The sequence below is a fragment of the Rattus norvegicus genome, chromosome 7 (assembly GCF_021556685.1).
Source record: "Rattus norvegicus strain SHRSP/BbbUtx chromosome 7, alternate assembly SHRSP_T2T, whole genome shotgun sequence".
NCBI lineage: Eukaryota > Metazoa > Chordata > Mammalia > Rodentia > Muridae > Rattus > Rattus norvegicus.
This window is the reverse complement of record NC_141540.1, coordinates 19,993,649-20,020,006: the sequence shown is the minus strand read 5'-3', so window position 1 is coordinate 20,020,006 and position 26,358 is coordinate 19,993,649. Positions and strand designations below refer to the sequence as shown.

General features: G+C 45.4%; 2 protein-coding genes across 4 annotated transcripts; both read right to left on the bottom strand.

Moving 5' to 3' along the window:
• Positions 1 to 3,637: 3,637 nt before the first annotated feature.
• Cd320 (CD320 molecule) lies at positions 3,638 to 9,406 on the bottom strand. 3 transcript variants are annotated; one of them, NM_001014201.3, is made up of 5 exons: positions 9,221 to 9,406; positions 6,120 to 6,245; positions 4,692 to 4,922; positions 4,238 to 4,399; positions 3,638 to 4,105 (listed from the first exon to the last, which is right to left on the bottom strand). In NM_001014201.3, exons 1-5 carry the CDS (start codon positions 9,351 to 9,353, stop codon positions 3,963 to 3,965), a joined length of 795 nt encoding a protein of 264 aa, NP_001014223.1. In that variant the 5' UTR covers positions 9,354 to 9,406; the 3' UTR covers positions 3,638 to 3,962. The 3 variants fall into 3 exon arrangements, with proteins under 3 accessions (NP_001014223.1, NP_001434659.1, NP_001380776.1); NM_001447730.1 differs by having other exon boundaries at positions 3,638 to 4,024; NM_001393847.2 differs by having other exon boundaries at positions 4,695 to 4,922.
• Positions 9,407 to 13,538: 4,132 nt separating this feature from the next.
• Ndufa7 (NADH:ubiquinone oxidoreductase subunit A7) lies at positions 13,539 to 26,327 on the bottom strand. Its single transcript, NM_001106772.2, has 4 exons — positions 26,262 to 26,327; positions 25,452 to 25,501; positions 21,182 to 21,331; positions 13,539 to 13,748 (listed from the first exon to the last, which is right to left on the bottom strand). Exons 1-4 carry the CDS (start codon positions 26,310 to 26,312, stop codon positions 13,661 to 13,663), a joined length of 339 nt encoding a protein of 112 aa, NP_001100242.2. The 5' UTR covers positions 26,313 to 26,327; the 3' UTR covers positions 13,539 to 13,660.
• Between the last annotated feature and the right edge of the window lie 31 nt (positions 26,328 to 26,358).

Sequence of the window (26,358 nt, the reverse complement as noted above, 5' to 3'; positions counted from 1 at the left end):
CAACAGATAGAGGCCTTATATCCAAAATATACAAAGAACTCAAGAAGTTAGACCGCAGGGAGACAAATAACCCTATTAAAAAATGGGGTTCAGAGCTAAACAAAGAATTCACAGCTGAGGAATGCCGAATGGCTGAGAAACACCTAAAGAAATGTTCAACATCTTTAGTCATAAGGGAAATGCAAATCAAAACAACCCTGAGATTTCACCTCACACCAGTGAGAATGGCTAAGATCAAAAACTCAGGTGACAGCAGATGCTGGCGAGGATGTGGAGAAAGAGGAACACTCCTCCATTGTTGGTGGGATTGCAGACTGGTAAAACCATTCTGGAAATCAGTCTGGAGGTTCCTCAGAAAATTGGACATTGAACTGCCTGAGGATCCAGCTATACCTCTCTTGGGCATATACCCAAAAGATGCCTCAACATATAAAAGAGACACGTGCTCCACTATGTTCATTGCAGCCTTATTTATAATAGCCAGAAACTGGAAAGAACCCAGATGCCCTTCAACAGAGGAATGGATACAGAAAATGTGGTACATCTACACAATGGAATATTACTCAGCTATCAAAAACAACGAGTTTATGAAATTCGTAGGCAAATGGTTGGAACTGGAAAATATCATCCTGAGTGAGCTAACCCAATCACAGAAAGACATACATGGTATGCACTCGTTGATAAGTGGCTATTAGCCCAAATGCTTGAATTACCCTAGATCCCTAGAACAAACGAAACTCAAGACGGATGATCAAAAGGTGAATGCTTCACTCCTTCTTTAAATGAGGAAAAAGAATACCCTTGGCAGGGAAGGGAGAGGCAAAGATTAAAACAGAGACTGAAGGAACACCCATTCAGAGCCTGCCCCACATGTGGCCCATACATATAGAGCCACCCAATTAGACAAGATGGATGAAGCAAAGAAGTGCAGACCGACAGGAGCCGAATGTAGATTGCTCCTGAAAGACACAGCCAGAATACAGCAAATACAGAGGCAAATGCCAGCATCAAACCACTGAACTGAGAATAGGACCCCCGTTGAAGGAATCAGAGAAAGAACTGAAAGAGCTTGAAGGGGCTCGAGACCCCATATGTACAACAATGCCAAGCAACCAGAGCTTCCAGGACTAAGCCACTACCTAAAGACTATACATGGACTGACCCTGGACTCTGACCCCATAGGTAGCAATGAATATCCTAGTAAGAGCACCAGTGGAAGGGGAAGCCCTGGGTCCTGCTAAGACTGAACCCCCAGTGAACTAGACTAAGGGGGTAGGGCGGCAATGGGTGGAGGGTTGGGAGGGGAACACCCATAAGGAAGGGGAGGGGGGAGGGGGATGTTTGCCCGGAAACCGGGAAAGGGAATAACACTTGAAATGTATATAAGAAATACTCAAGTTGGGGCTGGGGATTTAGCTCAGTGGTAGAGCGCTTACCTAGGAAGCGCAAGGCCCTGGGTTCGGTCCCCAGCTCCAAAAAAAAGAACCAAAAAAAAAAAAAAAGAAATACTCAAGTTAATAAAAAAAAAGAAAGAAAAAAGAAAAAGAACATGACAGCGGATTGTTCGGAACTACCAAGTATTAGGTAGTCCTCTAATAAGAACCCAAGCACTCCAGGTAATTCCAGATCCCAGATGGCTGCATTTATAGCCCGGCATGGACCCTGGCACAATGCTGCCCCACTGTGGCCTGTGGCAGACAGACATAGTTCATAGTTAAAAGTAAAAACCATTTGCCCCTAACTAGCCTAAAAGCAAATTGAATGGATGGATGGATGGATGGATGGATGGATGGATGGATGGATGGATGGATGGATGGATGGGGTCTCAATATAGTCCAAGTTGGCTTGCAGTTAAGAAATCTTCCTGTCTTAAAGCTGAGGTTACAAAAGAGCTTTTCTCCCTACTGGAAACGGACTACTGTGGCTCTTCCCTCTCTTCTCCCCTCTCATCCTCCTCTCCTTCCCTCTCACCTTCCTCCAACCCACCCTCTGCAACACTCTGTTGGTCAAGATGAGGACCCAAGTGTCAGTCTACGGGGCCGAGGAAAGCCTTGTTCCCAACCCATCTCCAAGAGGCACTACCAGCAGGCAATGCTCACCACCCTGGCTGAAGCATCAACTGCTATTTCGAAAACCCAGCCACAACACACTGCTCTAATCCAGACTGTTCATCCACCTTCCCTTGCAAAGGATTGGGCAGGAGTAGGGTCGCAAAACCTAAGCAGTTCCCGCCTTCAGGAAGCCCTCCTGGTGTACACTCCCTCCTTTTGCACCCAGTATCACATTATCAGTGACCAAGTCACTGCCTAACAAACAGACATCAGAGCTCCAGGAATAATTCTTCTTGTTGAGATTTGTGTGTGCTAAGGTGGGTGAAAGCTTGTGTGTGTGTGTGTGTGTGTGTGTGTGTGTGTGTGTGTGTGTGTGTACACCTGAGTGTAGACATATATTTGAGGGTCCATATGCATGTTTATGCATGTATGTGCATGTGGATACCTCAGGTTAATGAGAGGAATCATTCTGGATTACTCTTCCATCAGTCAGTATCCTGCCTCAGCTTCCTGAGGCTGGAACTACAGGCAGGCCTCCACACTCACCTGGCTTTTACATGGGCTGTGGGGATACAAATTATGTCCGCATGCTTGTACAACAGGTGCTTTAATCACTGAGACATACCCCCAGTCCCTACCCTTTATTTTTTGAAACAAGGTTTCTCACTGAATCTTAAGCTCTCGGGCTAGACTATCTGGCCAGCAAGTCTCTGGGATCCTCCTGTCTTCATATCCATCCTCAATAAGATTATAGGAAAATTCAACTTCTGGGAATCTGAACTCAGGTCCTCCTAGTTACATGGCCTCAGAGCTCCAATACTCATCATAGGATTCAAGGTTAATAGAAGCCATAGAAACGCCAGGCAGGTCTCTCTGCCTGCCGAGAGCTGGGGGGAGGGGGAATATTAGGAATATGAGAATCTGAGAGGAGCTCTGTCTTGTTACTCAGACTTCATATTTTCTCATTTTCTGTATGTCCTCACTCAGGCATCAGTTCCCTCATGGGGGCAGCCCCTCCCTCCCTCCCAAGGCTAACTCATTGCTAGAAAGTAAACAACCTGTCCGCCTAGAGCAGAACTGTCTCATAAAATATCAACCAACTACATCTGGGGAAGAAAAGAGACAAGGTCTCCCTGTATAGCCCAGACATTCCTTGAACTCATGATCTTCATGCCTCAACCTCCCCAGTGCTAGAATTACCGGTATGCTAGCCTATTACTTCTAATTCTTCTACCTCCCCTTCCCAAGTGCTGGGATTATAGCCCTGCAAAAACAAGAGGATAGTCAAGTTCAAATCAGGATTGCCTAGTTCCCATGTCACAGAAGAAGCCATGCAAAGGAATGCCCAATAAGGAAACACTACCTCAGGTCTCCTCTTCTCCTATTAAAACCCAGTGTTAATGTTGAGCGTGGACTTAACACCCAGCCTCACTTTATAAGGGAAGCAGTGTACAGGGAAATGTCCAGGACACAGACTCATATTCTCTCAGCTTTTAAAAGGGATGCTCCCTTTTAAAAGGTAGAAAATGATCCAGAAGAGACCGTAGACTGCCCAGGCCAAGTGAAACAGAGGCTAGAGGCAGACAGAGGGGGTGAAGAAACTTTAATAGCTGCCCATCAATGTGAGCAGAAGGAGTGTTTAGATCAGGGTGGCCCCATTTCTTGGGAGCATCCTGGGACTGGCCCCTCAGTCCTGGCTATGGCGATTTTCCAGCAAAGCTCACCACATACAAAGGGAGTGTCTGACGACCTCCAGTCTCCAGGACCACATCTGAAGAAGTTTAAAAATCAAAGTTCTCTGTGGCCAAAAGAGCCCAGGTCTCGGAGCTGAGAAGCCAGTTGCTACCTGCATGTTCCACTGCAGCTTTGTTCCAGTCTGACTGTACTCAGGGCCAGGTGGGAACCATGTCCTCAGATCAAAGAGGTTTTCCTTTCTGACAGCAGCAGCGACTCCTTCACAGCCACCAACAGCCCTGTTGGGGGTAGATAACCCTGACCTCTGAGTCGTAGCAATATGAGAATGGTAGCTGAAACCAGGATGGCACTCAACACCCCTGTAGGGGACAGACAGATGGGTCAGGAGTGGGACAAGGAGAGTAAAATCTATCACAGACTAGTAAGTGGAGAGTCTATTGAGTACTCCCTCCAATAACCCCAAGCTCCTCACATGGGAAAGCCTATCTTACCAGCAGCTGCGATAACCCCATAGGCATTTGGGTTTCGGGATGGGTGCCCAGCAGAAGCAACTGTGACATTTCTGAAAGAGGTCTCTTTCTCCACAATCATAGAAGACATTGAGGTTGTGGCATTCTCCTCCTGGAATATCTTGTCAGTTTCTGTGTCGGTGTCTGCAATAAGCCCAGGCATGAGTAGTTGAGGGGCGCTCAAGGCTTAGCAGTACAGTACACAAGGTTTCCAGTGCCCAACTCTTAGAATTCATCCTGATCTAAAACAGAGTAGAGTTGGTGGGAAATCACTAATCTTGATGATGTCTTATTTACCACCACAGGGACGAAGGCCTGAGAAGACGCATGTGTTCACATCCTCAAACTAGTCACCCATGGGAAGATAACAAATGTCCTTAAGTAACTGCCAGCCCTCCCCACCCACACAGGTATACCAAGATGCCAGGGCACAAACCACAGCTGAGCTCATCACTGGAGTCAGGACAGTCTGGGTGGCCATCACAGCGCCACGTGTGTGGGATACAGACATCATCCAGTATGCAACGCAGCTCGCCCTCCTGACAGGGTGAGCGGCTACAGTTGAGGTTCTTGTCTGAGCCAGCGGAGCAACCACTGATGTTGTCACAGGAGCAAGGAAGGGCAGGCTGTGGCTGGCACTGCCTATTCTGAGCACATGGCTCAATTCCTGAAACACAGAGTCAATCAGGTTCTAAACAGCCATGCAAGAAAACGCAGTATACCAGGCATGGTGGTGCACACCTTTAATCCCAGCACTTAGGAGACAGAGAAAAGCAAATCTCTGAGTTTGAGGCCAGCCTAGTCTACATAGTGAGTTCTAAGGCAGCTATCAGTATGTGAAGAAACCCTGTCACCAAAAACAAAAACTAAAGGAGGAAAGCCCAGTGCTCTTATTGCCCAATCCCCTCTAAATCCTAACCTCTACAAGCTGCTAACAAAACTGAAAATGGTGTCTCATTACCTTAGCTACATTAACCCTAGCACTCAGGAGGCAGAGACAGGTAGATCTCTTGTGAGTTTGAAGTCAGTCTGATCTACATAGAGAGTTTTAGGCCATCCAGAGACATATATGATAAAATTTTTTAAAAAAGCCTCCTCAGGGCTGAGGAGATAACTCAGTGGGTAAAGTGCTTGTTGTACAAGCATGTGGACTGAGTTTGATCCTCAGTACCCAGTAAACACCAGGTGCATCAGGGCACATCCCTAACTACAAGGCTACGAGTACAGATGGGTGGCCCCTGGGGGCTCCTGGGTCAGCCAGTCTAGCTGAAATTGGACACTCCAATTTTAGTGAACATGGTCTCAAAAAGGTAAGGAAGAGAGCCACAGAGGATAACACCAGTGTCAAGCTCTGACCTACAAACGTGCGCGCGCGCGCGCACACACACACATTGACAACACTCCTGCACACACTTGTACCCAGACACACACTAAATAAAATAACTGTGTGTGTAAAGGCTTGCCCTATGTAAAGTCTCAACCTGCTATTCCTGACAATTCCACCTTCCAATACCTAGTCTTCCCATCAGGTTCTTCCTTTACCTGCTCAACCCCCTTACAAGTCTGCCTTAGACCCCCAGCTCTTTTTATTTTCCATTTGAGACAAAGTCTCACTATGTAGCTCTGGTTGGCCTGGAACTCACTATATACAACTGCTAGCCTCATATTTACCTGCCTATGTCTCTAGAGTGCTGGGATTAAAGCAATCTGAAGAGTCTAGACCCATAGACTCCACCTTGCCCTACTTACCCAGCCCTACTCACCCAGCCCTATAACCACAGCCTTTTCCTAATGCCCTAATCTCCGTAACTGGCACCCGTGAAAACGTCCAATCTCAGTCCCCTCTCCAGGAATGGCCACTTACTACACTCTTCCTCGTCACTGCCATCAGAGCAATCCCGGTCCCCATCGCAGCGCCAGGAGAGGGGCACACAGTAGCCACTGGTAAGACACTTGAAGGTGTCTGTTGGGCAGGAGCCAGCTCTAGGGCCTGAGAAATGAACATAAATGAGGCCTTGGGTGGGTGGGGGGTCCAAACCTAGGATACCTTCTAGGAGGATAGTTATGAGCTGCAATCAGCTAGAATGAAGCCATGTTCCAGGGTGCAGAAACTATACTGGTAGCCACCCTCTGCAGAGCCCTGTGTTTGGGGCCCTGAAGTTCATGAATGCCGCTAGTAGACAGGGCTAGTCTCCAGTCTCCTGAAACACTATGACCACACAGATTTGGTGACCAGAATCGGGACTCAAAAGCCAGGTCTCAGGGGTTGGGGATTTAGCTCAGTGGTAGAGCCCTTGCCTAGCAAGCGCAAGGCCCTGGGTTCGGTCCCCAGCTCTGGAAAAAAAAAAAAAAAAAAAGAAAAAAAAAAAAGCCAGGTCTCACTGACCCTTGAGACTATAAGGCTCCAAATGGCCAGAAAGTCTACATTGAAGACCACCAAGCTCCATGGTTTAAACAGGCTGGGAGAGGAATCGTTCCCCAACATGCTCTGCAAAAGGTTGGTGATCAAGGTCAGTGAGATCTACTCTAACCCACCTGCTTAGAAGGGGAAACTGAAGAGCCTGGGCAGTCAATCAGCTCCAAAGTCAGGCATGGTAGTGTATGTATGCAGGAGGTCGGAGGCAGAAGGACCCTGAGTTGCAGGCCAGGTAGGGCTACATAGGAAGGCCCTAATTTAAAGCATGGTGACCACACATAGTCAACAAGACCAATTGCCTCATCTCCTGAGTTCTTCCCAGGTTAAAACCCTCTGCATGAGGATGGCATTGTCCAGCATCAATAGAGGGAAAAGCCCTTGGTCCTGTGAAGGCTCGTTTCCCCAGTGTAGCGGAATGCCAGGGCATTGAGGTGGGAGGGGTGGGTGGGGATGGGCACATCCTCATAGAAGCAGAGGGAGTGGGGAGAGGGTATTGGGGGAAAGAGATAACATGTGAAATGTAAATACATAAAATATCCAATAAAAAAAATAAAAAAGCACTCTGCATGACTAAACATGTCACCAACTAGACCCCTAGCACCTAATCACCACCAGGACAGAATATCACAGTCCTCTCAACTTACTCACTCTGATCCCAGGTCCTCTCACATCCAAATCTAAATCCCTCCCTTCTCCATCAAACCCCCTCTATCCTAGCCTCCTCCTGGTAGTTTATCTAAGAGACTTGACTCACTTTCACCACAGGGCCTTTCCATGTGCCTTCCACAACCCAAAGTACTCCCCTATATTCATAGGAAGGAGGAATCAGACCCTTTTGCACATCAGGCAAACATTCTACCACTGAGCTATATACCCTAGCCCCAGCCCACCTTGTCCTTCCACTCTGCAGCTGTAATTCTTCTATAACTTTCAGATTTCAGTTTATATCTTGGGCAGTGTCTCATGTACCCCAGGAATCTCTCTCTCCCACAGTCCCTAACTATTAACATCCATCTATTGACTGAACACCCTCAGTGAAGGTCAGGTACATGGCCTCATGACCCTGTCCAGTGCCTGACGTGTGTGGACAAGAAGTCATGTGGGACTCCACATTGAGCCCAGATAAAAAATAAGCCTTTCCTGGACTCTGAACAGGGAAGCTAGGACTGTGTGCTGATCAAGAGGGGCAGGCATTGAAAATACCTTGTACTTGAACCAGCAGGAAGGAAGGAACAAAGTCAGGAAGGAGCCTTTAGAGCTTCCCACCACGCACACAGAGCCAGAACCTCCAAGACCCCTCCCTCCCTTTCCTTTAGTCAAATGCAATTATACTTGCATACCACACAGGCCAGGAGCTCGGGGGAGCTGAGGAACTGAGAGAACAAGCCCTGGCTACCATCCCTGCCTCCAGGCCTAACCTCCTCTCCCAGACTCTCTGGATTTTCTTGGAATGTGTCCAGAGCAGAGCAGACTCTACCTCGTGGGGACAATTAATCTGACAGAAGTCAGGATGACCATTATTTCTCCTCCCAATCTATTTCCTCATCTGTAAAAGAGGAATACTAAAGCCAAACATAATGTTGCTCAATTGTAACCCCAGCTCCTGGAAAGCTGGGAAAAGAGGACTGGACTGATTGGAGCTACAGAGCAGCCAAAAGTGGGAGGAGGGGCAGTACTCTACAGATCCATAAAACAGCCAAATAGAGTGGTCCATGACTGTAAACCCTGTGCTGGGGAGCCTAAGGCAGAAGTTGAAAACTCCCATCCAGCCTGTGTTACACAGTGAGTCCCTGTCTCAAAAAAATGGGAACCAGTGCCTGCCTTTAATCCCAGTATTTGGGAGGCAGATCCAGGTGGATCTCTGGGAGTTCAAGCCCAGCCTGGTCTACATGGCAAGTTGCTGGCCAGCCAGAGATACAAAATGAGACTCTGTCTCAAAAAATTCATAACATTAAAAAAAAAACCAAAACCTTGAAACAGTTAAGACCTATTCTCTTATAGAGTGGATGGTCACTGGTGGCCAGTGGTCACGATCGGGACCTCCTATTCCTGACAAGGACAGGTGCCTGACCAAGTTTGGGGTTCACAAGGGAAATACACTCCAGGGCTCTTCCTTCCATTCTCTGAGGCAGGAATCCAAGAAGAAACAGAAGCTCTGGGTGCTGAAAGAACAGCCACAGAACTTCAGGCTCAGGGCTGAGGGTTTCCAGAAGGCATACCTGCTGCAAGAAGGTGCCAGGTGAGAGGTCAAACGAAATCTGAAACATAAGCCTTCCAGCCCACGTTGGGCTGAAGGACAGTTTGGAGGTGACTTAGGGACAGCGCAGGAATAAGGGAGGAAGCTAGGCAGAACATAGGAGAAAGCAACCACGTAGCGGTCCCCCAACAAGAACAGAGGAGTAAATTCCCTCCACTCTCCCTCCCCACGCTAAATCCAAAAGCGCGTGCTGGGGGAGTGTCAACGACAGACGGGAGGCACAGCCAATAGTGAGACGATGTCAGCGCATGAGGGTGGGACAAAAGCGGTGTAGGAACGGGGGTTCACTCACCCGAGACTTGGACTAGGGTATGGGCCGGAGCCGAGGTTGGAGCCGGAGCGGCCTCGGGACCTGTTCTAAGACCCAAGAGCAGCCGCAGCACCAGGCCCAGGGCGGCTGCCCGCCCAGCTCCGCACCGCGCCATCCAACCGCTGGCTGAACCGCTCGGCTCCGCTCCAGCCGCGACTGCACAGAGGTGCGCTGATTCTCGCGCACGCGCACACAAAGGCAGGGGGAGTGGCGCAAGCAAGCCTGGGACCGTAAGTACCAGAATACAAGGGCACTCAGAATTTAGGGCTCCTCCTGGCTTTTTTTTCCTAGCAGCAAAATCTAATGGGTTTGGTGACCTAGGCCTGTAACTCCCAGATATTCTACAAGCTGAGGACTAGGATAACAAGAACAAACCCAACCTAGACTATTAAGGAGACCCTACATCAGAATAAAAATCACCAAAACAGGTCAGGAATTCGTGGAACAGTTTAGTAGAGCACTTGCCTAGTAATCAGGAGGCCCTAGGTTTACTCCCCAGTACCATGAAAATAATAACCACATCAACTTGAAATAATAAACTTCCAGGGCTATAAATGAACTGAGCAATTTTGACCTAAACTTCATATGCAGCCTACTGCAAGTATCGCTGCCCAATGGCCCTAATGAATATGGCAGCCACACCCCATGGACACTCCCTAGCAGGTCCCTCCTCTGGTGCCACCAAAGGATTTTATAATTTACTTACTTTAGCTTTATTGTCTTGATTGCCCCCTAGAATACCAGCGCAGGCGAGCCAGGATGTTGATTTGCTGACTGCTCTGCCCTTTGATGAATGGTGCATGCAGTGAGGGAATGATGGAACGAACCAATGAGGGAACAGTACTGGCTTCTAACCTGGACTGACCATCCTCTTAGATTCTATCCCAACCTCATTAACTTCTAGTTCTCAGACTTGAGAGACATTTATTCTAACATGGGGCTAGTAGATTGACACAGGATTGCAGCCTTAGGTTTTCTCATCCCACTTGTACAGCTGAGTGCATTAAGTCTGCTTCAATGTGGCTAGTGATTTTGTGGTGGTAGTGTTCTGCTAATCTGAGGTAACCGGAAGTGGCCTGGAGCTGGGGATCCTCTTGCTTTGGCCTCCTAAGTACTGGGGATATAGTCATGTACCAGCTTAGTGCTCTAATCTTCACATTAAGTTTTCCATAGTTCTACCTTAAGAGTCTGCGACACTACCTCCCAACCAGACTAGAGACAAGTCACTAACCTTCAAATGGTCGTTTCCCAGAATGTAGACCAAAAGATTACACTGAAGTCCAGGCTTTCACACAAAGGGTGCTGCTTGTAGATGGATGGCCTGTCTACCACTGTAAAATGTTAGAGGTTATAACTAGAGGTTTTGGACTATACTGTGTAAGTCTCACCAATTTCTGGAGAAAGCAATGATACTCAGGAACAGAGAGGGATGCAAACAGAAGTAAATAGGATTGTCCAGGGAAGGGTGGGGAACATCCTACTTTTGAGGATCAGAATCTTGGTAGGGTCCCATGTCAAGCATGGCCTTAGTAGGGACAAGGCCAGCAGGCATGGACCTCCACCAGTGTAGAGCTTAGGGCTTGCTTGTATAATAATGTGCATATTTTTACATTCCTCCTTCAAGGAATGTCCTCCATGTTAAAGTTAATGACTCCATGATAATCAGACACAGCAAGAATTAAGTCCAGGAGGCAAAGGTGTGGCTGTCTCAACAAAATGGTAATCACTAGTTTCTTGGGAACAGCCCTTAAGCCTATGGGAAAGAATTCTAAAAAACATGGGTTTAAAAATATATAATCTCTCAAAAAAAAAATAAGAATACAATATGAACTATTTGAGGTGCTTTACTAATCTAAAGAAACACAAACAGTTGTGCTGTGAGCTAACTCATCAGAAAGATACTAAGAAGATAGAGATTTAGAGAGTGGTGATAGAAAGAGATCCCACCCAGCTAAATTTGTTTTTGTTTTTAATACTTACAAAAGCAGACATATCCCTGAGTTCAGTGTTGGCCTGGGACAGAGTAAGGTTAGGCCCAGGTGTGGTAGAAATCCCTAGCTTATGGCCTATGCTTAACAGGCAGGCAGATCTCTGAATTCTTTTGCAGTGTTATTTAAAAAAAAAAAAAAGAAAAAAGGAAAAAAAAAAAAAAGTGTGCTTGCTGTCTCCTAATTAAGGGGCTGGGGTCAAGGATGCTGATTCTTAGGAAAATCAAAAGGGAACCTGGAATGACTGGATTGATATGTAAAATAAAAGACTGGGTCTATGATCTGCATGAGCTACTCAGAATTTTTTAGAATAGCAAAAGAGAACTGTTTGGAGAACTGGCATAAGCAGAACAGAGAGAGAGACAGAGAGAGACAGAGAGAGAGAGAGAGAGAGAGAGAGAGAGACAGAGAGAGAGAGACAGAGAGAGAGAGAGAGAGAGAGAACTCGAGAGCTGTCTAGAGACCTCCAGATTGCAGAACTCTCTAGAAAGCTGCCTTGAGCAGAACATAGGTTGTCAGCTTAGACCCACGATTGGTTCTCACCTCCCAGACACCCCTTCTCTCAGAGCCCCTCTCCAAGGTGAGGCTGGTCCTTATCCAGAGCAGTGGGCATACCATGGATTTATAGACAGCAACTTCCCAACTGCCTAGAATTCACCAGTTCTCAATGAGCCTAAGAGAGTGCATTATCTGTCCAAGATGACCTCCCAGAATTGCTCAAGGAACAGCCAAAATAGATAAAGAGGTGAGCCCAAACATGGAAGCTAACTTCTATAATCTCATAACTTGAAAGGCTGAGGCTGAAGGACTTCGTTAACCTCAAGGTCAGCCTGGGTTATTTAATTCCAAATTAGCCTAAGCTAGAGTAAGGACCTGCCTCAGAAAACAAAAGGACTGGAGATGGAGCTCAGTTGATAGAGTGCTTGCTTGCCTAGCATGCACCAAGCCCTGTGTTCAATTCCCAGCATCCTATAAACAAGGGCTGGGGGCACACACTAGTAATCCTGGTATTATGGGAGCAGAGGCAAGAGGATATTAAGTTCCAAGGTCACCCTCAAATACACAAAGAACTTGAGGCCAGCTTGGGCTACATGAGACCCTGTCTCAAATAAAAAACAAGAAAAGAGAAAAGAAGAAAAGAAAAACCAGCCAGGCTTGGTGGCACACACCTTTAATCCCAGCAAGCAGAGGCAGAAGTATCTCTGAATTGGGAGCTAATTGTCTACGTAAGTTCCAGGACAGCCAGGGCTAGACAGAGAAACACTGTCTCAAAAAAGCAAAGGGAGGGAGGGACAGAGGGACAGAGGGAGAGGGAGGGAGGGAGGGAGGGAGGGAGGGAGGGAGGGAGGGAGGGAGGGAGGAACCCCTTTCCCACACCACTCGTGCAGTTTCCTCAGCAATAAAACTACACAATTTTCAATCCCACATATTGCCTGAGGCCTCTAGGAATCCTCTGGCAACAGCCTCTGCACACAATGACCACTATTCCTCTCCCTTTTGACTTTCTCAATCTAGCTTGTCCTTTTCCCCAGCCAGAATCCAACCGCCTTAGTAAATCCTGCAGCTGTAGCAACTCTGAGACACGGACACCTTCCAGTCAGGGCTGTGACCTTTCTGCCCTTGCTCTCAGCTGCCCACCAGCTCCACTCTTATCTCCACCTTTCTTTTGATGCCAGTGTTCTGTTTGTTAGTGAGATAGGTTCTCAATCTGAAACCTAAAATCTGGCCTCAAACTGGCAATCCTCGTGCCTCAACCTCCTAAATTCTGGGGTTAGTCATGTACCACCACACTCAATTTAGTGTTTTATTTGTTTTCCACAGTTCTACCTTCAGAATACAATGACCTACTTAAGGGCTACAGAGTCATTCCACAGGACAAAAATGATATTCACCTACTAACTTATTAATACAGAGATTATAGGCATATACCAACAATACCCACCAAAACCCCATTTAAAAAAAAAAAAAAAAAGTGGGTTGACAAGATGGCTCACATGTAAAAGTGCTAGCCTCAAAAGGCTGAGACCTAAATTCCATCCTCAGAGCCCAAAATGACACACAGTGGCTCAAATCTAATCCTACAGCAGGCTGGGAGGCAAAGACAGCAGCCTCATGTAGACATTCTTGGGCCAACTAACCTGGAGTACACAGGATACCAAAAACAAAAGACCCTGCCTCAACAAGTGGAAGGGGAAAACCAATTCCCAAAGTTATCTTCTCACATCCACACATGCTGTAGCATGTACTCACACCCCCAACACATACAGTAATAACAGATCAAATCCAATCAATAAATACCAAGAAAAGACAGATTGGAAATAATGTGGTACTTAATGTATTTGTTATAAATTAGGTCACACTCTCCCCAGAAGGAATCCAAGGAGGAAAAGCAGTCATGTGGCCCTGGAAACATAGCAAGGTAGCCAACTCAGGGTCACAGGTACGGCTGGTCCCTTGACAGCTCCCACCTCTTCATGGGAGGAGCAGGTGTCACTGCCCTCTTAGTGGCTGCCACAGCAGAACTACAAGAAAAAAGACAAACTCCAGTTAGAGCCAGGCCTCCGAAGAACAGTGGGGAAGGATCTTTGGGTTTATTTGTTGCGTTTGTTTTTAATTTTTATTGAAAATAAATTTTTCATACAATATATTCTTTGATGAGTTTCCTCTCTCATTTCCTTCCAGATCCTCCCTACTTCCCAACTCCAAACTCCATGCCTTCTTTCTCTATGTAAAAAAAAAAATTTCCTGGCAAATTAAAAAAAAAAAGAACAAAAATCAAAATATAAAGAAAAATCTGTACACATACACACAAGCATACACAAAACCCATAAAAGTAAAAAGGCAGAAACTATAATATATAAGCAAAAGACCTATAAATAAAAAATGCCAAATAAAGCATTTGAGACAAACACCTCCAAAAATACTGTTTGTTTTGTGTTGGCCATCTACATGGAGACGGTCCTTAAGTGTAGTTTGTATGCCCAATGAGACTCCACTGGAGAAAACTGACTTTTCCTTTGCAAGCAGTTGTCAAGTTCTAGGTTAAGAACAGGGGCTCACCCTGTGTATCTGTTGCCATGACAACGGCCATACATTCCCAGTGTCCATTTGGTTTATTTCCCACCTTTACCTGCGAGCCATTTATGTCACAGTCTAAATAAAAGCAGACCCTTCCTGACCTTCATCTCTTCTCCTTCTCTTTCCCCCTTTGTCTCTGTGGCCCCTTTTGTTCCCTTCCCCCACAATAAACCTCTCCCATATGGAGCTGTAAAAAAAGGCGAACGAAAAGAATAGGGGTTCATGTCCCACTGGCTTGAGCATGTGCACACCCTATGCATGTTCTTCCACAGTCTCTGTGAGGTCATATATCAGTCCTGCTCTGTGCCCACTGGCTCTCTCAAATCTTTCAGCCTATTCTGCAAAATTCCCTGAACCCTGAGAGAAGAAGTTGGATGAAAACATCCCATATAGGACTGACCATTCCAAGGTCTCTCACTCTCTGTACTCAGTATTAAAGTTTCTGTGGTTCTCTGTATTAGCAGTAGGGCAGGACCTTAATTGCTGTAGTAATTTGACCTTTCTAATCCAAATTTCCCTAGTTTGTAAAAGTAGCTGTGCCCACCCTAGATCAAATGCCAACCTTTCTGGATATGGAGGGCAGAAGGCAGTTATCTCAGAATGCCCAAAGCCTCCCCAATGAAGTCCCTCAGAGGGTTATATGGTGCCTACTGAGAGCTGGCAGAGCTCAGGAAAAGCCTCAGTCATCCTACCCTGGTTCCCAGGTGCAGAACCCAGCCTTGAATACCTGGAATTCTCCCTTCCTACTTGTACCCAATGTGGATAGTCTCCTGAGCACAGTGCTGGGTGTTAGATCCCAAAGAAACCTGGGGCAAATAGCTAACTGAAATACTTATTACCATATCAGAGCCAATGATGCTGCCAAGCTCCCTTAACTCCAAGAGTCCTGGCTCCTCTCAGAACTTCTCATCAACCCCTAACCTAAACCTCTCCAGCCCCTGAAGCTTCACTTCCCTTCTCCTAGCTTCTCTTTCCTATATAACCCAGCCATTTCAGCCACACATTCTTTTAGCTCCATGTTCTAGGTTCTCTCCTGCTCCCCACTCTTGTCCCTCTCTTTTCTCTTTCTCTCTCACTCTCCCCCCATTTCCTCTCATGGCCATTTATTCTTCCTGTCTGGACCTGTCCAGATGCCTCTGGCTAAATTCTCCCCCAAATCTACAATAAAGACCTTCTCCTTAACCATACCTAGGAGCATACCTAGGATCTCATGTTCATTTACTGGTTAATGGGTATCCACTGTTCTTCCTCAGGTAGTTGGGTGCCACACAAACACTGCATGGCTGGTGCACAGAGGTACAGGACTGGTGACACAAGCTAGCCATTGTGCTGAAGCAGAGTATGGAATGTAAACAGGCAATCCCAGCATTTGGAAGGTTAATGCAGAATTCTGAGTTTATGGCCAGACTGAGCTACATAGAGAAACTTTATCTAAAAATACTAGGGGCTGGGGGATGGGGTTGAGGGCAGAGGAAGTAGGGTGTGTATACTTAAGTGCATGTACCTATAATCCCAACTACTTAAAACAGCCTAAAGCAAACAACTACATTACCTGAGTTCAAGTGTTTCAGGACAGCCAAGACAAAATAGTAATGGGTATCATCACTAATCATCACTATGTCGTGGCTATTCTTGGTTGTCAACTTGACATCTGGAATTAACAAAAACCATAATGGCTGGGCACACCTGTGAGGGATTTTTCTTAATTAAATCATTTGAAGTAGGAAGGTCTACTTCTAATCTGAATCTTTGAGTTGGGAAGATAAACCTTTAATACAGATATTTTAAGGTACGAATTTGAACCACACCTCTGCTGGCAGCCTATATAAAAGACATGGAAGGAAGTTATCTCTGCCTGCTTGTGCTCTCATTTCAAAGTCCATTCCTATACTGGCATTAGATCTCTTCAAGATGCTATGTGGAAGACATCCAGCCCCATGAACTGATTACTACTGGATTCTTAGACCTCCATTCATAGGTAGCCACTGGTGGATTAGCTGGACCACAGCCTGCAAGCCATTGTAATTTATTACAATCCCCTTTCTATACATAGAGAAATTAATTCTATAATTCTGTTCCTGTAGAAAACCTAATTAATGTACATGCCTTTAATCCTGGCAGAAGAGAATCTTCTGCTAATCTGTAAATTAGAAGGTCAGCTTCATCTACTTAGTAAGTTCTAAGCCAGCAAAAGCCATATGTAGCCACATAGGAGACTTGCTAGAAACAAAAAAAGGGGGGGGGGTCCTCAAAATTAAAAAAAAAAAAAAACAATTCAATCAGCAAGTTCAAACAAGCACCATCTGATTCCCAAACTGTCATGGCTGCAGAGAAAGAGAGAACTACAGAGGTTTAGAAGCACAGTAAGTCCGAGTGGAAAGAAGGTAAGAACATGTCACTGTGGAAGAGTCCCCAGGGGAGGGGAGAGCCAGAGCTCCCACCATCCCCTAAAAAACAAAAAGCTGCCTCCCTAGAAAGTGAAAACATCCTCAGGACCACAGTGTAGAACTTGAAAGAGTGAGGTAGCTTGACAAGCTGTGCACACTCTGGTGCTGGATTCCAGAAAAGCAAAAGGTGAAAGGGACAATCAGCATGTTCTACCTTATTGTCTAATGGGTCCTGGCCTCATCACCTCACAGGTGCCACAATACAAGTCTAATGTCACTGTTTTACAGATAAAAGAAACTGAGGCTTAAAAAGGCCAAAGAAACTGGAACAGCCAGGCACTATGGCAACACCCCTTTAATCCTAGTACTCCAAAGAGGCAAATGGGTCTCTGGGAGTTCAAGGCCAGTATGGTCTACATTATCAACCAGATAGTGAGAAAGCCAAAAAAGCCAAAAAAGAAGCTGTGGCACTGGCATACACATGTAATCCTACTACTTGAGTGCAAAGTAAAGGCATGAGAACTAGAAGTTCAAGGCCAACCTGGGCTACTTTAAAAAAAAAAAAAGAAAAGGTAAAACTAGAAATATAACTCGGTAATGTGCCAAAAACCCTAGGTTCAACCTCCAGCATCACATAAACCAAGAGTATAAGTACATCCCTGTCAATATTCGGGAGTTGGAGGCAGGGGGATTACGTGTTCTAGTTCTCAGCTACATAGTAAATAGGAAGCCAACCTGGGCTACATGCAATGCTGCCCCCCAAAAATAAAATAAATAGGCTGATGGCTAGGAGATAGTTTAGTAGGTAAAAATACTTACTGTGCCAGCCTGACAAACTAAATTTGAGCCCTAGAACCCAAATAAAAAGCTGCACATGGTAGTGCACATTTGTAATCCCACAAGCAGTTGAGAGGCAAAGAGACAGCTCATGGGCCAACCACTTTTAGTACACAGCACAAGAGGAGAAACGAACAAAACCTGCCTAAACAAGGAGAAAACCAACGCCCAAAAACTTCCTCTGACCTCCACATGTGCTGTAACAGCCGCACCCATTCTCTTTCTATCCCAGTCACGGTCTCTTCTCTCCTCCTCCCTCCTCATACACATGCACACTCCGCACACAAACCTCTTTATATATACAAAAGGCTGAGGGCTAGAGAAATGGCTGGGCAATAAGCAAGCTTACTACCCTTAAAAGACCTAACTTCAGGTCCCAACATACACATCAGGGCTCTCAAGAGTCTATAACTCCAGGGGGATCTAAGGCCTCTAGCCTCCAAGGGCACATGCATTCGCATGCACAGACCTACAAACGTGTAATTAAAAATAATAAAAGTAAGTTTTGGGACTGGGGAAATGGCTCAGCATGGGCTGCTCTTCAGAAGACCCAAGTTATATTTTCAGCACTCACATGGCAGCCCACACAACTATGTTATTTCACTGTAGTTTCAGAGGACCAGAAGACCTCTTTTGGCCTTTGCAAATGCCAGGCATGCCTGTGGTACAAAGATAGACTTGCAGGCAAAACATCCATATACGTAAAATAAAAGTAAATGCTTTTGTTTGTTCTTCTAGATAAGGTTTTTCTATGTAGGCCTGCCTGCCCCTGCCTTCCAAGCATTGGGATTAAAGAACTGTGCCACCACAACCAGAAAAAAAAAAAAAAAAAAAAAAAAAAAAACTTGAATGACAAGGCTGAGGAGTACCCCAAAACCTCCAGGTAAATTAGTTGTATGTCCTATGTTAGCCTCTCTGGGCATCAATTTTGCAAGAATTATCAGGAATCAAGTACAACACATACTGTATTCATCAGCTCATTAAGAGAGAGCTATGATCAAGAGACAAAAGCACAATGCACTTACTCTAACTTTACTTGGCTTTTCTTTGTGACTCCAGAATTGGTCAGTATCTCATTCTGTGTACATGTTTCTGTGTACAGGTGTGTGTGTGTGCACGTGAATGTGCATACTTGCAGAGTCTTTGTTAGGTCTGGAATTCTCCTAGGTTGGATGGCTATCAGGTCCAAGAATCTGCCTAACCCTGCCACCACAATGCTGAGACAAGTGTGTACTAGCAGGCTAAGCTGGAGTTACGAATTGTAAGCCAAGAACTCACCAACTGAGCAATTACCTCAGCATCTTTTTTTTTAAAGATTTATTTATTTTATGTATGTGAGTACACACTCACTGTCTTTAGACACACCAAATAGGGCATCGGATCCCATTATAGATGGTTGTGAGCCACCACGTTGCTAGGAATTGAACTCAGGACCCTAGAGGAGAAGTAAGTGCTCTTAACCACTGAGCCATCACTCTAGTCCCACTCAGCATCTTTAAAAAAATAATAATAATAACATAAGCCTCATGTGGTGGTGCATGCCTTTTTCCCAGCACTCAAAAAGCAGGAGCGGGTAGATCTCTGTGAGTTTTGATGCCAGCCTGATATACAGAGTGAGTTCCAGAATTAACAGACTATTACACAGAGAAATCCTGTTTTAAACAGAAGTGTCAAGAAGGTGGAGAGATCCCCTGTGTGTGTGTGAGCACACAGTCTACAGAAACCAAAGCTGTTATACAGAGAAATCCTGTCATTCATGAATAAATGAATGAATGAAGAGTAATAAGAGGTGGGAAGATGGGTGGGTGGGTGCGTGGATGGGTGGGTGCGTGCGTGGGTGGGTGCGTGCGTGGGTGGGTGCGTGGATGGGTGGGTGCGTGGATGGGTGGGTGCGTGCGTGCGTGCATGGGTGCGTGGATGGGTGGGTGCGTGGATGGGTGGGTGCATGGATGGGTGGGTGCGTGGATGGGTAGGTGCATGGATGGTTGGGTGCGCGCGTGCGTGCATACACATACTTGAGGAAAGAGGGCACAGGACCCCTGGAAGCTGGAGTTACAGATGGTAAGCCAATCTACATAGGTGCTGGGAACAGAACTCTGTTCCTCTCCAAGAGCATTAAACAATCTTAATCACTAGGCCATCTCACCAGCTCATTTGTTTGAGACAGGGTCTTGGTGCCTGTCTGTCTGTCTGTCTCTGTGGGGTGGGGGGTGTTTTGAAACAGGGTGTTACTATGTAGCCCCAGTAGGTCTGGACCTCAGTATGTAAACCAGGCTGGCCTCTAACTTTGTGGCCATTCCTTGTGCTGGGACCTCATTCTTTTTCTTTTTTTCTAAATGTATGGTAAGTCTCTGTGTATGTCTATGTGAGGTATATGTAAACCGGTACCGTTTGCATGTTTGGTACCTATACAGCCAGAACAGAGCATCAGATCCTCTGGAACTGGAGTTAAGGAAAGTTATGAACCGCCACATAGGTGCTGGGAACCCTACCATGTCCTCTGCAAGATCAACAAGTGCTCTTAAATGCTACATACTGCCAGCCCTTGAACCTCATTCTATAAACCATAATGAGAGCACTGTTAAATCAGAGCAGAGGAGGTTGGTCTTATAGATAGCAAAGGACTGAAAGAAGAGACTGGTCAGTTCATAGTTACCTTCCTTACAAAGGCTAAACCAGAGCTGGAGAGATGGCTCAGTGATTAAGAGCGCTGACTGCTCTTCCAGAGGTCCTGAGTTCAATTCCCAGCAATCACATGGTGGCTCACAAAGGCTAAACCAGAAGGAACTTCTTTATCATGCCAGTCAAAAACTGGTCTGCCAGGAAACTGACTGTGATCTTTCACCTGGTTTCTTAAAAGGCTAGATATACAACTAAGCTTCACTCGGTGGTTCAGACTTCTATGTAAATGCCTATTCTGTCTTGATCTGCTGGATCTAGTAAAGAAACTTATTCCAGACTATGGCCTCCTATGAACCTCACAGAATATTATTGTTATCCCCAATTAAGAAAAGGCACCTGAGAATGTGAACCAAGTAGGTTGTGAACCAAGTAGGTTTTCTCTTGAGTTCTTTGGCATTCTTTTATCATGATCATCATTTTTGGATTAATTTACTGGACCTGAGGGTATGCCATGACATCAGAAATCAACTTGCAGGCCCTGAATATCTGCTTCCCCCCACATGGATCCATGAGCTTAATCTCAGGTCATCTAGTTTGGCAGCAAGTGCCATGCCCCACTAAGCCATCTTACCTTCCCCAACTTGTTTTGAGACTACCCCTAACTATATCACACAGGCTGACCCAGAACCTACAAACTTCTTACCTCAGCCTGTCCTCACCTCCCCAACACTGGGATTACAAACACACTACTAGGCCCCTGGCATTTTTTAACGTGGGCTCTGGGGATAAACTTGGGTCTCAATGCTTACAAGACAAGTAGCTCATGAAGTAAGTTTTATTCTCAGCCCTGGCTTGAACTCTTGATTGTTCTCAGCCTCAGCCTCCTGAGTCCAGGGGATCGCAAGCCTGTCCACTATGCCCAGCCAATAAAACAGGATTCAGAAAGCATGTTTCTGCTTGCTAGGGAAGAAAAGCCAGTAGCAGTAGCGACTGTTGCAGGGTTCTGGGCAGGAAACATTGAGGACCCTTACCTCTCAGCTGTCTTGCCCGACACCAGGGCCTTTTGTGAGGACATGATGATTGAGGGAGGCACAACTTCCCGGCGGCCATCACGAGTACAGTAGTAATTGTTGGACAGCTTGTGACTGGGGCCCACAGGGAGCTTCGGAGGTGGCTGGGTCCTGAAGGGGGTGAAAAATATTGGCACTGAAACAAAGTGACAGCCCCTCTCACTGCCACAACTCATTTATAAATAAGACTGAGGATCTGGAGCTACAATGAAGGCTGCAAACCAGAGTCATGCCTTGCTACATTATCACATTATATACCTGGATCTGGGACCAGAAACCAAGCAGCAGACACTAATCTACATGTAAAAACTCTTCAAGCCAGGTTGCAGAAACATGCTCCACCCCAGTCCCTCTTAAGTCTCAAATATAGTTAGGTATGGAGATCCTTACTGAAGTTCCCAAGATAAGGAAGAGACCTAGACATTCTCCTACCCCCAACACAAAGCTAAGCTTAACAACAGCCTTCCTTCTACCTAAATATGCTCAGGAAAATCAGGTCAGAGTGCCAAGCTGTGACCACCCCTTATCCAACAACTGCAGAGCCCCAGATTCCCCAATTGAAGTGCCTTTCTCCCCACCCCAACCCCACCCCCAAAGGCAGGTAATAGAACTTTTGAGTTCCCTGTTATCTCAGGAACCCTTTGAACCACCCTACTGGTATAAAGGCTTACTACTCAAAGAACACCTTGCCCTGGGAGCTTGTCCAAGTTTCTGCCCTTCCTGCCACTGTGTGGTCTACTGCCAAAATTCCCAGTAGAGGAAGTGGAGGGGTTATGTGGAACAAAGCCCAGTCTGGCCTTGGGTTAATCCTGAGTTTACCAAGAAACCTAAAGCCTTAAAAGTGAACACTGAGCTACAAACAAAAATGGAAAATTCCCAGGGACAAAGGTGGATGATCATAAACAGTTGGCTTTTATTTGTTTATTTGGCCACATTTCAAATTTGGCCAGTCATTTTTACCAGGCAATTTTAAGTACTCCTTAAAAATGTAAAAGCCATTTATTTTTTTAAATAAGAAATATGGCAGGGTTAGAGAAATGGCTTAGCAGTTTACACTGGCTACTCTTCCATAAGACAGGGGTTCTATTCCCAGCACCCACATGGTACCTCACCACTGTCACTCCAGTTCTAGGGAATCTGATACCCTCACCCTGACATACACCAAGACACATGAAGTAGAGGCAAGAGAGTCAGTTTAAGGTCATTCTCAGCAACACAAGTTCCAAGTCAGCATGAACTACATGAAACTGTCTCAAAAATAAAACAAGAAGGTTAGAGAGTGGCTCAGCCATTAAGATTAACTGCTATACAAACATAAGGAACAGAGTTAAGATCCCAGCGCTCACATAACAAGCAGAGCATCCCACAAATGCCTGTAACTCCAGTCCCATGGGATCCAATGCCTTCTCTTGGCTTCTGTATGCAAACAGGACATCTTCAAACACATAATATATAAATAAATAATTTATATAACATATATTTAATAATTTGGGGGAGGTGTTTGGGTTTGTTTTGTTTTGCTTTGCTTTGCTTAGTTCTGAGATTAGATCTCTGGCTGTCCTAGAATTCTATATAGAACAGGTTGCTGGCCTCAATTTCAGAGTTCACTAGCCCCTGTATCCCAGTCCTAGGAGTTAAAGGCCTGTACTATGCCTAGCTTAAAATGTCCTAAGATTGCCAGGCAGTGGTAAAGCATGCCTTTAATCCCAGCACTCAAGGGAGAACAGGCAGGGACAAGAGGATCTGAGTTCTAGGCCAGCCTGGTCTACAAATTGAATTCCACAGCAGCCAAGGCTACATAAAAAGACCCTGTCTCCAAAACCTTAAAAAAAAAGAAAAAAAGATCTTAAAATTAGCTGGAGTACATTACATGCCTTTTAATCATAGTACTCAGAAAGCAGAAGAAGGCAGATCTCTGAGTACAAGACTATCCTTGTAAGCAAGTTTCAGGATACCAAGGGCTACATGAGAAACCCTGTCCTTAAAAAGAAAAAAAAAAAAAAAAAAAAAAAAACTCTTAAAATTAAAAGACTGAAGCAGGAGAGCTGAGTTTCAGGACAACCTGAGCTACACCACGATACCCTGTCTTTTGAAGAAAAGATTGGAGACTGGAGAGGTGGTATAATAGGTACCACTTCTTGCAGAAGGCCCACCCAAGTTCAATTCCCAGCACCCATAGGCTCAGAACCATCCGTAACTCCAGTTTCAGGGGATCCAACACCTTCTGGCCTCCAGGATACTGTATGCAAGTAGTGCACAGCTACATATGCACATAAAACACCCCCACACAAAACAAAATAAAAATTAAAAAAAAAGTGATGGCCAGCCAGATGGTTCAGCAGATAAAGGTGCTCGCCACCAAGCCTGATGACCTAAATTCAACCTCTAGGACCCAAAAGAACTATTACAACAAGTTTTCCTCTGACCTATACATAAACACACACAAGGCATAAACAATAAATCTAGTAATATTAAAAAGGAGTTATAAAGTTCTAAAATGACAAACAATATGTGAAAGTTAGAATTTGCCTGAAGAACATATATGCTAGGTTCACATATGTTCATCTGTTCACAGCAAAGTAAAAAAAAAAGAACATATGGGCTGGAGAAATGGCTCAGAGGTTAAGAGCACTGACTGCTCTTCCAGAGGTCCTGAGTTCAATTCCCAGCAACCACATGGTGGCTCACAACCATCTGTAATGGGATCTGATGCCCTCTTCTGGTGTGTCTGAAGACAGCTACAGTGTACTCATGTATATAAATAAATAAATCTTTAAAAAAAAAAAAAAAAAAAACACATGTCCAATGCCAAGACCCAAATGAACCACTAGAGGGCGCCTTTATCCTGAAGAAGCTGGCTCCTGCCTGTATTCCCAGTAAATCAGTGCAACTCCTTTCCCTACAGAAGTTCAAGCCTACCTGGCTATATATATTAGTAAGTTCCATGCCAATCAGGACTACAATGTAAGATCCTGCCTCTGAACAGGCTTAGTAACACATGCCCAGTCAATTCAGCATGTGAAAGGCAGGAGATCAGAGTAAGACCTGCCTCAAATAAATAAATAAATACTTTTTTAAATGCAGGCTGTATTTATCCCTTCCTGACAACATCCACGGAAGGAATAAAGAAAATTATGGAAAATTATGGCTGCTAAGATGCCTTACTGGATAGAGCACTTGTTACACTTGCAAAGAACCAAAATCTGATTCCTACATAGTGGCTCATAATTATCTATAACTCTAGTTCCAGGGGAATCTCACGTTGTCTCCTGAACTCACAGGCATCAGGCACATATACATAAAGTCATGCAGGCAAAACACTTACACATATATAAATATAAATAAATCTAAAAATGTTTTAAGAAAAAAAAATGAGGATAAGAATTTAAGCCAAGGGCTGGGGATGTAGTTCAGTTGATAAAAGTGTTGAGCATGTATGAAGGTGTCCCCAGCACCAAATAAACCTACTATAGTGGTATACTCCTGGAATCCCAGCACTTGAAAGAAGCAGGATCACGAGTGTAAGGCCATATACTCCAGCTACACAACAGTTCTGAGGCCAGATTGGGTGCTGTTTCAGACGCTCCCCCTTGGCATATGCTGGGCTTTGACATAGGGGCTCATTCTCAACCCAGCAAAGTGGGCTGGGGCCTCTTGAGTGCTAAAGCCACCAACCCCACAAACCAAGAACGTTCTTGTTTGTTGACATCCAAAAGTCTAAGGGCGTGGCAAAGATTCAACAACATATAAATTTGTTCAAAAATAAAAATGGCCTCTAAATGATCTTAAGCAATGACCTGGCCTATACAGGCCTCATTTTCTCTGTCAGTAGCTTGAGAACATAACATTTCATGTGTGTGGTCACAATGAAGACTGCAAATCTAGCCAAGATACCAACAAATAATGCAATCTATCTCCTAACTATTCCAAGACAGCCCAATGAAGTTAAAAGTAGATTTCTGCTCTCACAGCCTGACAAGAAAGCTCTCTGCTCAATTCTCCAAGGAAAGTTCAAGAGAACAACTAATTTAGGGTTGTTTTTTCATGTTTGCTTTTCAGGCAGGGGCTTGCCTAGAACTCACCATGTAGATCAAGTAGGCCTTGAACTCACAGAAATCTGCCTGCCTGTTTCCTGAGTGCTGGGATTAAGGGTTGTACCACTATGACCAGCCTTGAATCTGGGTTAGGTGGAAGAATGACAGGATGAGGGCAGCAAGCAGGGCCTGCTCACCGCTTGGCGATCTCCTGGTAGCGCAGCTGCAGCTTCGCCTGCAGGTCTTGCTGTGGGAGGAGAAGAGAGAGGTCAGACTCTAGGAAACCCCAGGATAGGGTTAGAGAACAGAATTAGCCAGTCAGAATAAGGATACAAGTCCTGCATATGAAGGGGATATGTGCCTCCGACTTAAGATTATTTCAGGCTGGCCCTGACCTAGGGCTACGGCTTACAGAACTTTACTAGTAAGTTTTCCAGCCTTCCTAAGTTCTAACCTAAAACGTCTCCCTTTTTTATCTTCTTTGGATATGGGTCAGTATACTAAACATGCTTACCCTAACATTATGGAAACTCTCACTTTCTCTGAAGATTCACCAATCCAAACAGTTGCTTGCTGAGCTCTAGATATACTTCCTTTCTTAGACCCTAAATTAAGATACAGAAATTTACAGCTTCCCCGGCCTCTGTTTTCTTCCAAAATCTAAAAACTGGCCTTCGACCTTCCGAAAATAGGGGCACAAGATTCAAAGCTGATACAGGGAGAAAGAAACACCAGTTCTGAGTGGAACGTGGAAGACAAATGAGGCAAGGAGAGAGAGATAGGAAAGGAGGAGGGGAGGGAGGAAGCTAAAACCGGACAATCTAAAGCCAAGGGAATTCCAAGAATCCGGTCAAAAAACATTTAGGACATTGAGTCTCTGTCTATTGGAAGTCACAAATTCAGGGATCCTGGACTCCGCACCGAACTAAGCAGATGTTAAGAGGGATAGGTTTCGAGGGCTTACAGAACCCAAAGCCTTCCCGGCCGGGGTCGGACAGTACACGCACCCCAGACGCCCAGTTCCGAAGCTTTTGGATAACGCGAGTAGCGGACGCCATATTCCTTCCGCTCCGAAGGACGCCGGTGACGATTCTGCCCCGAGGG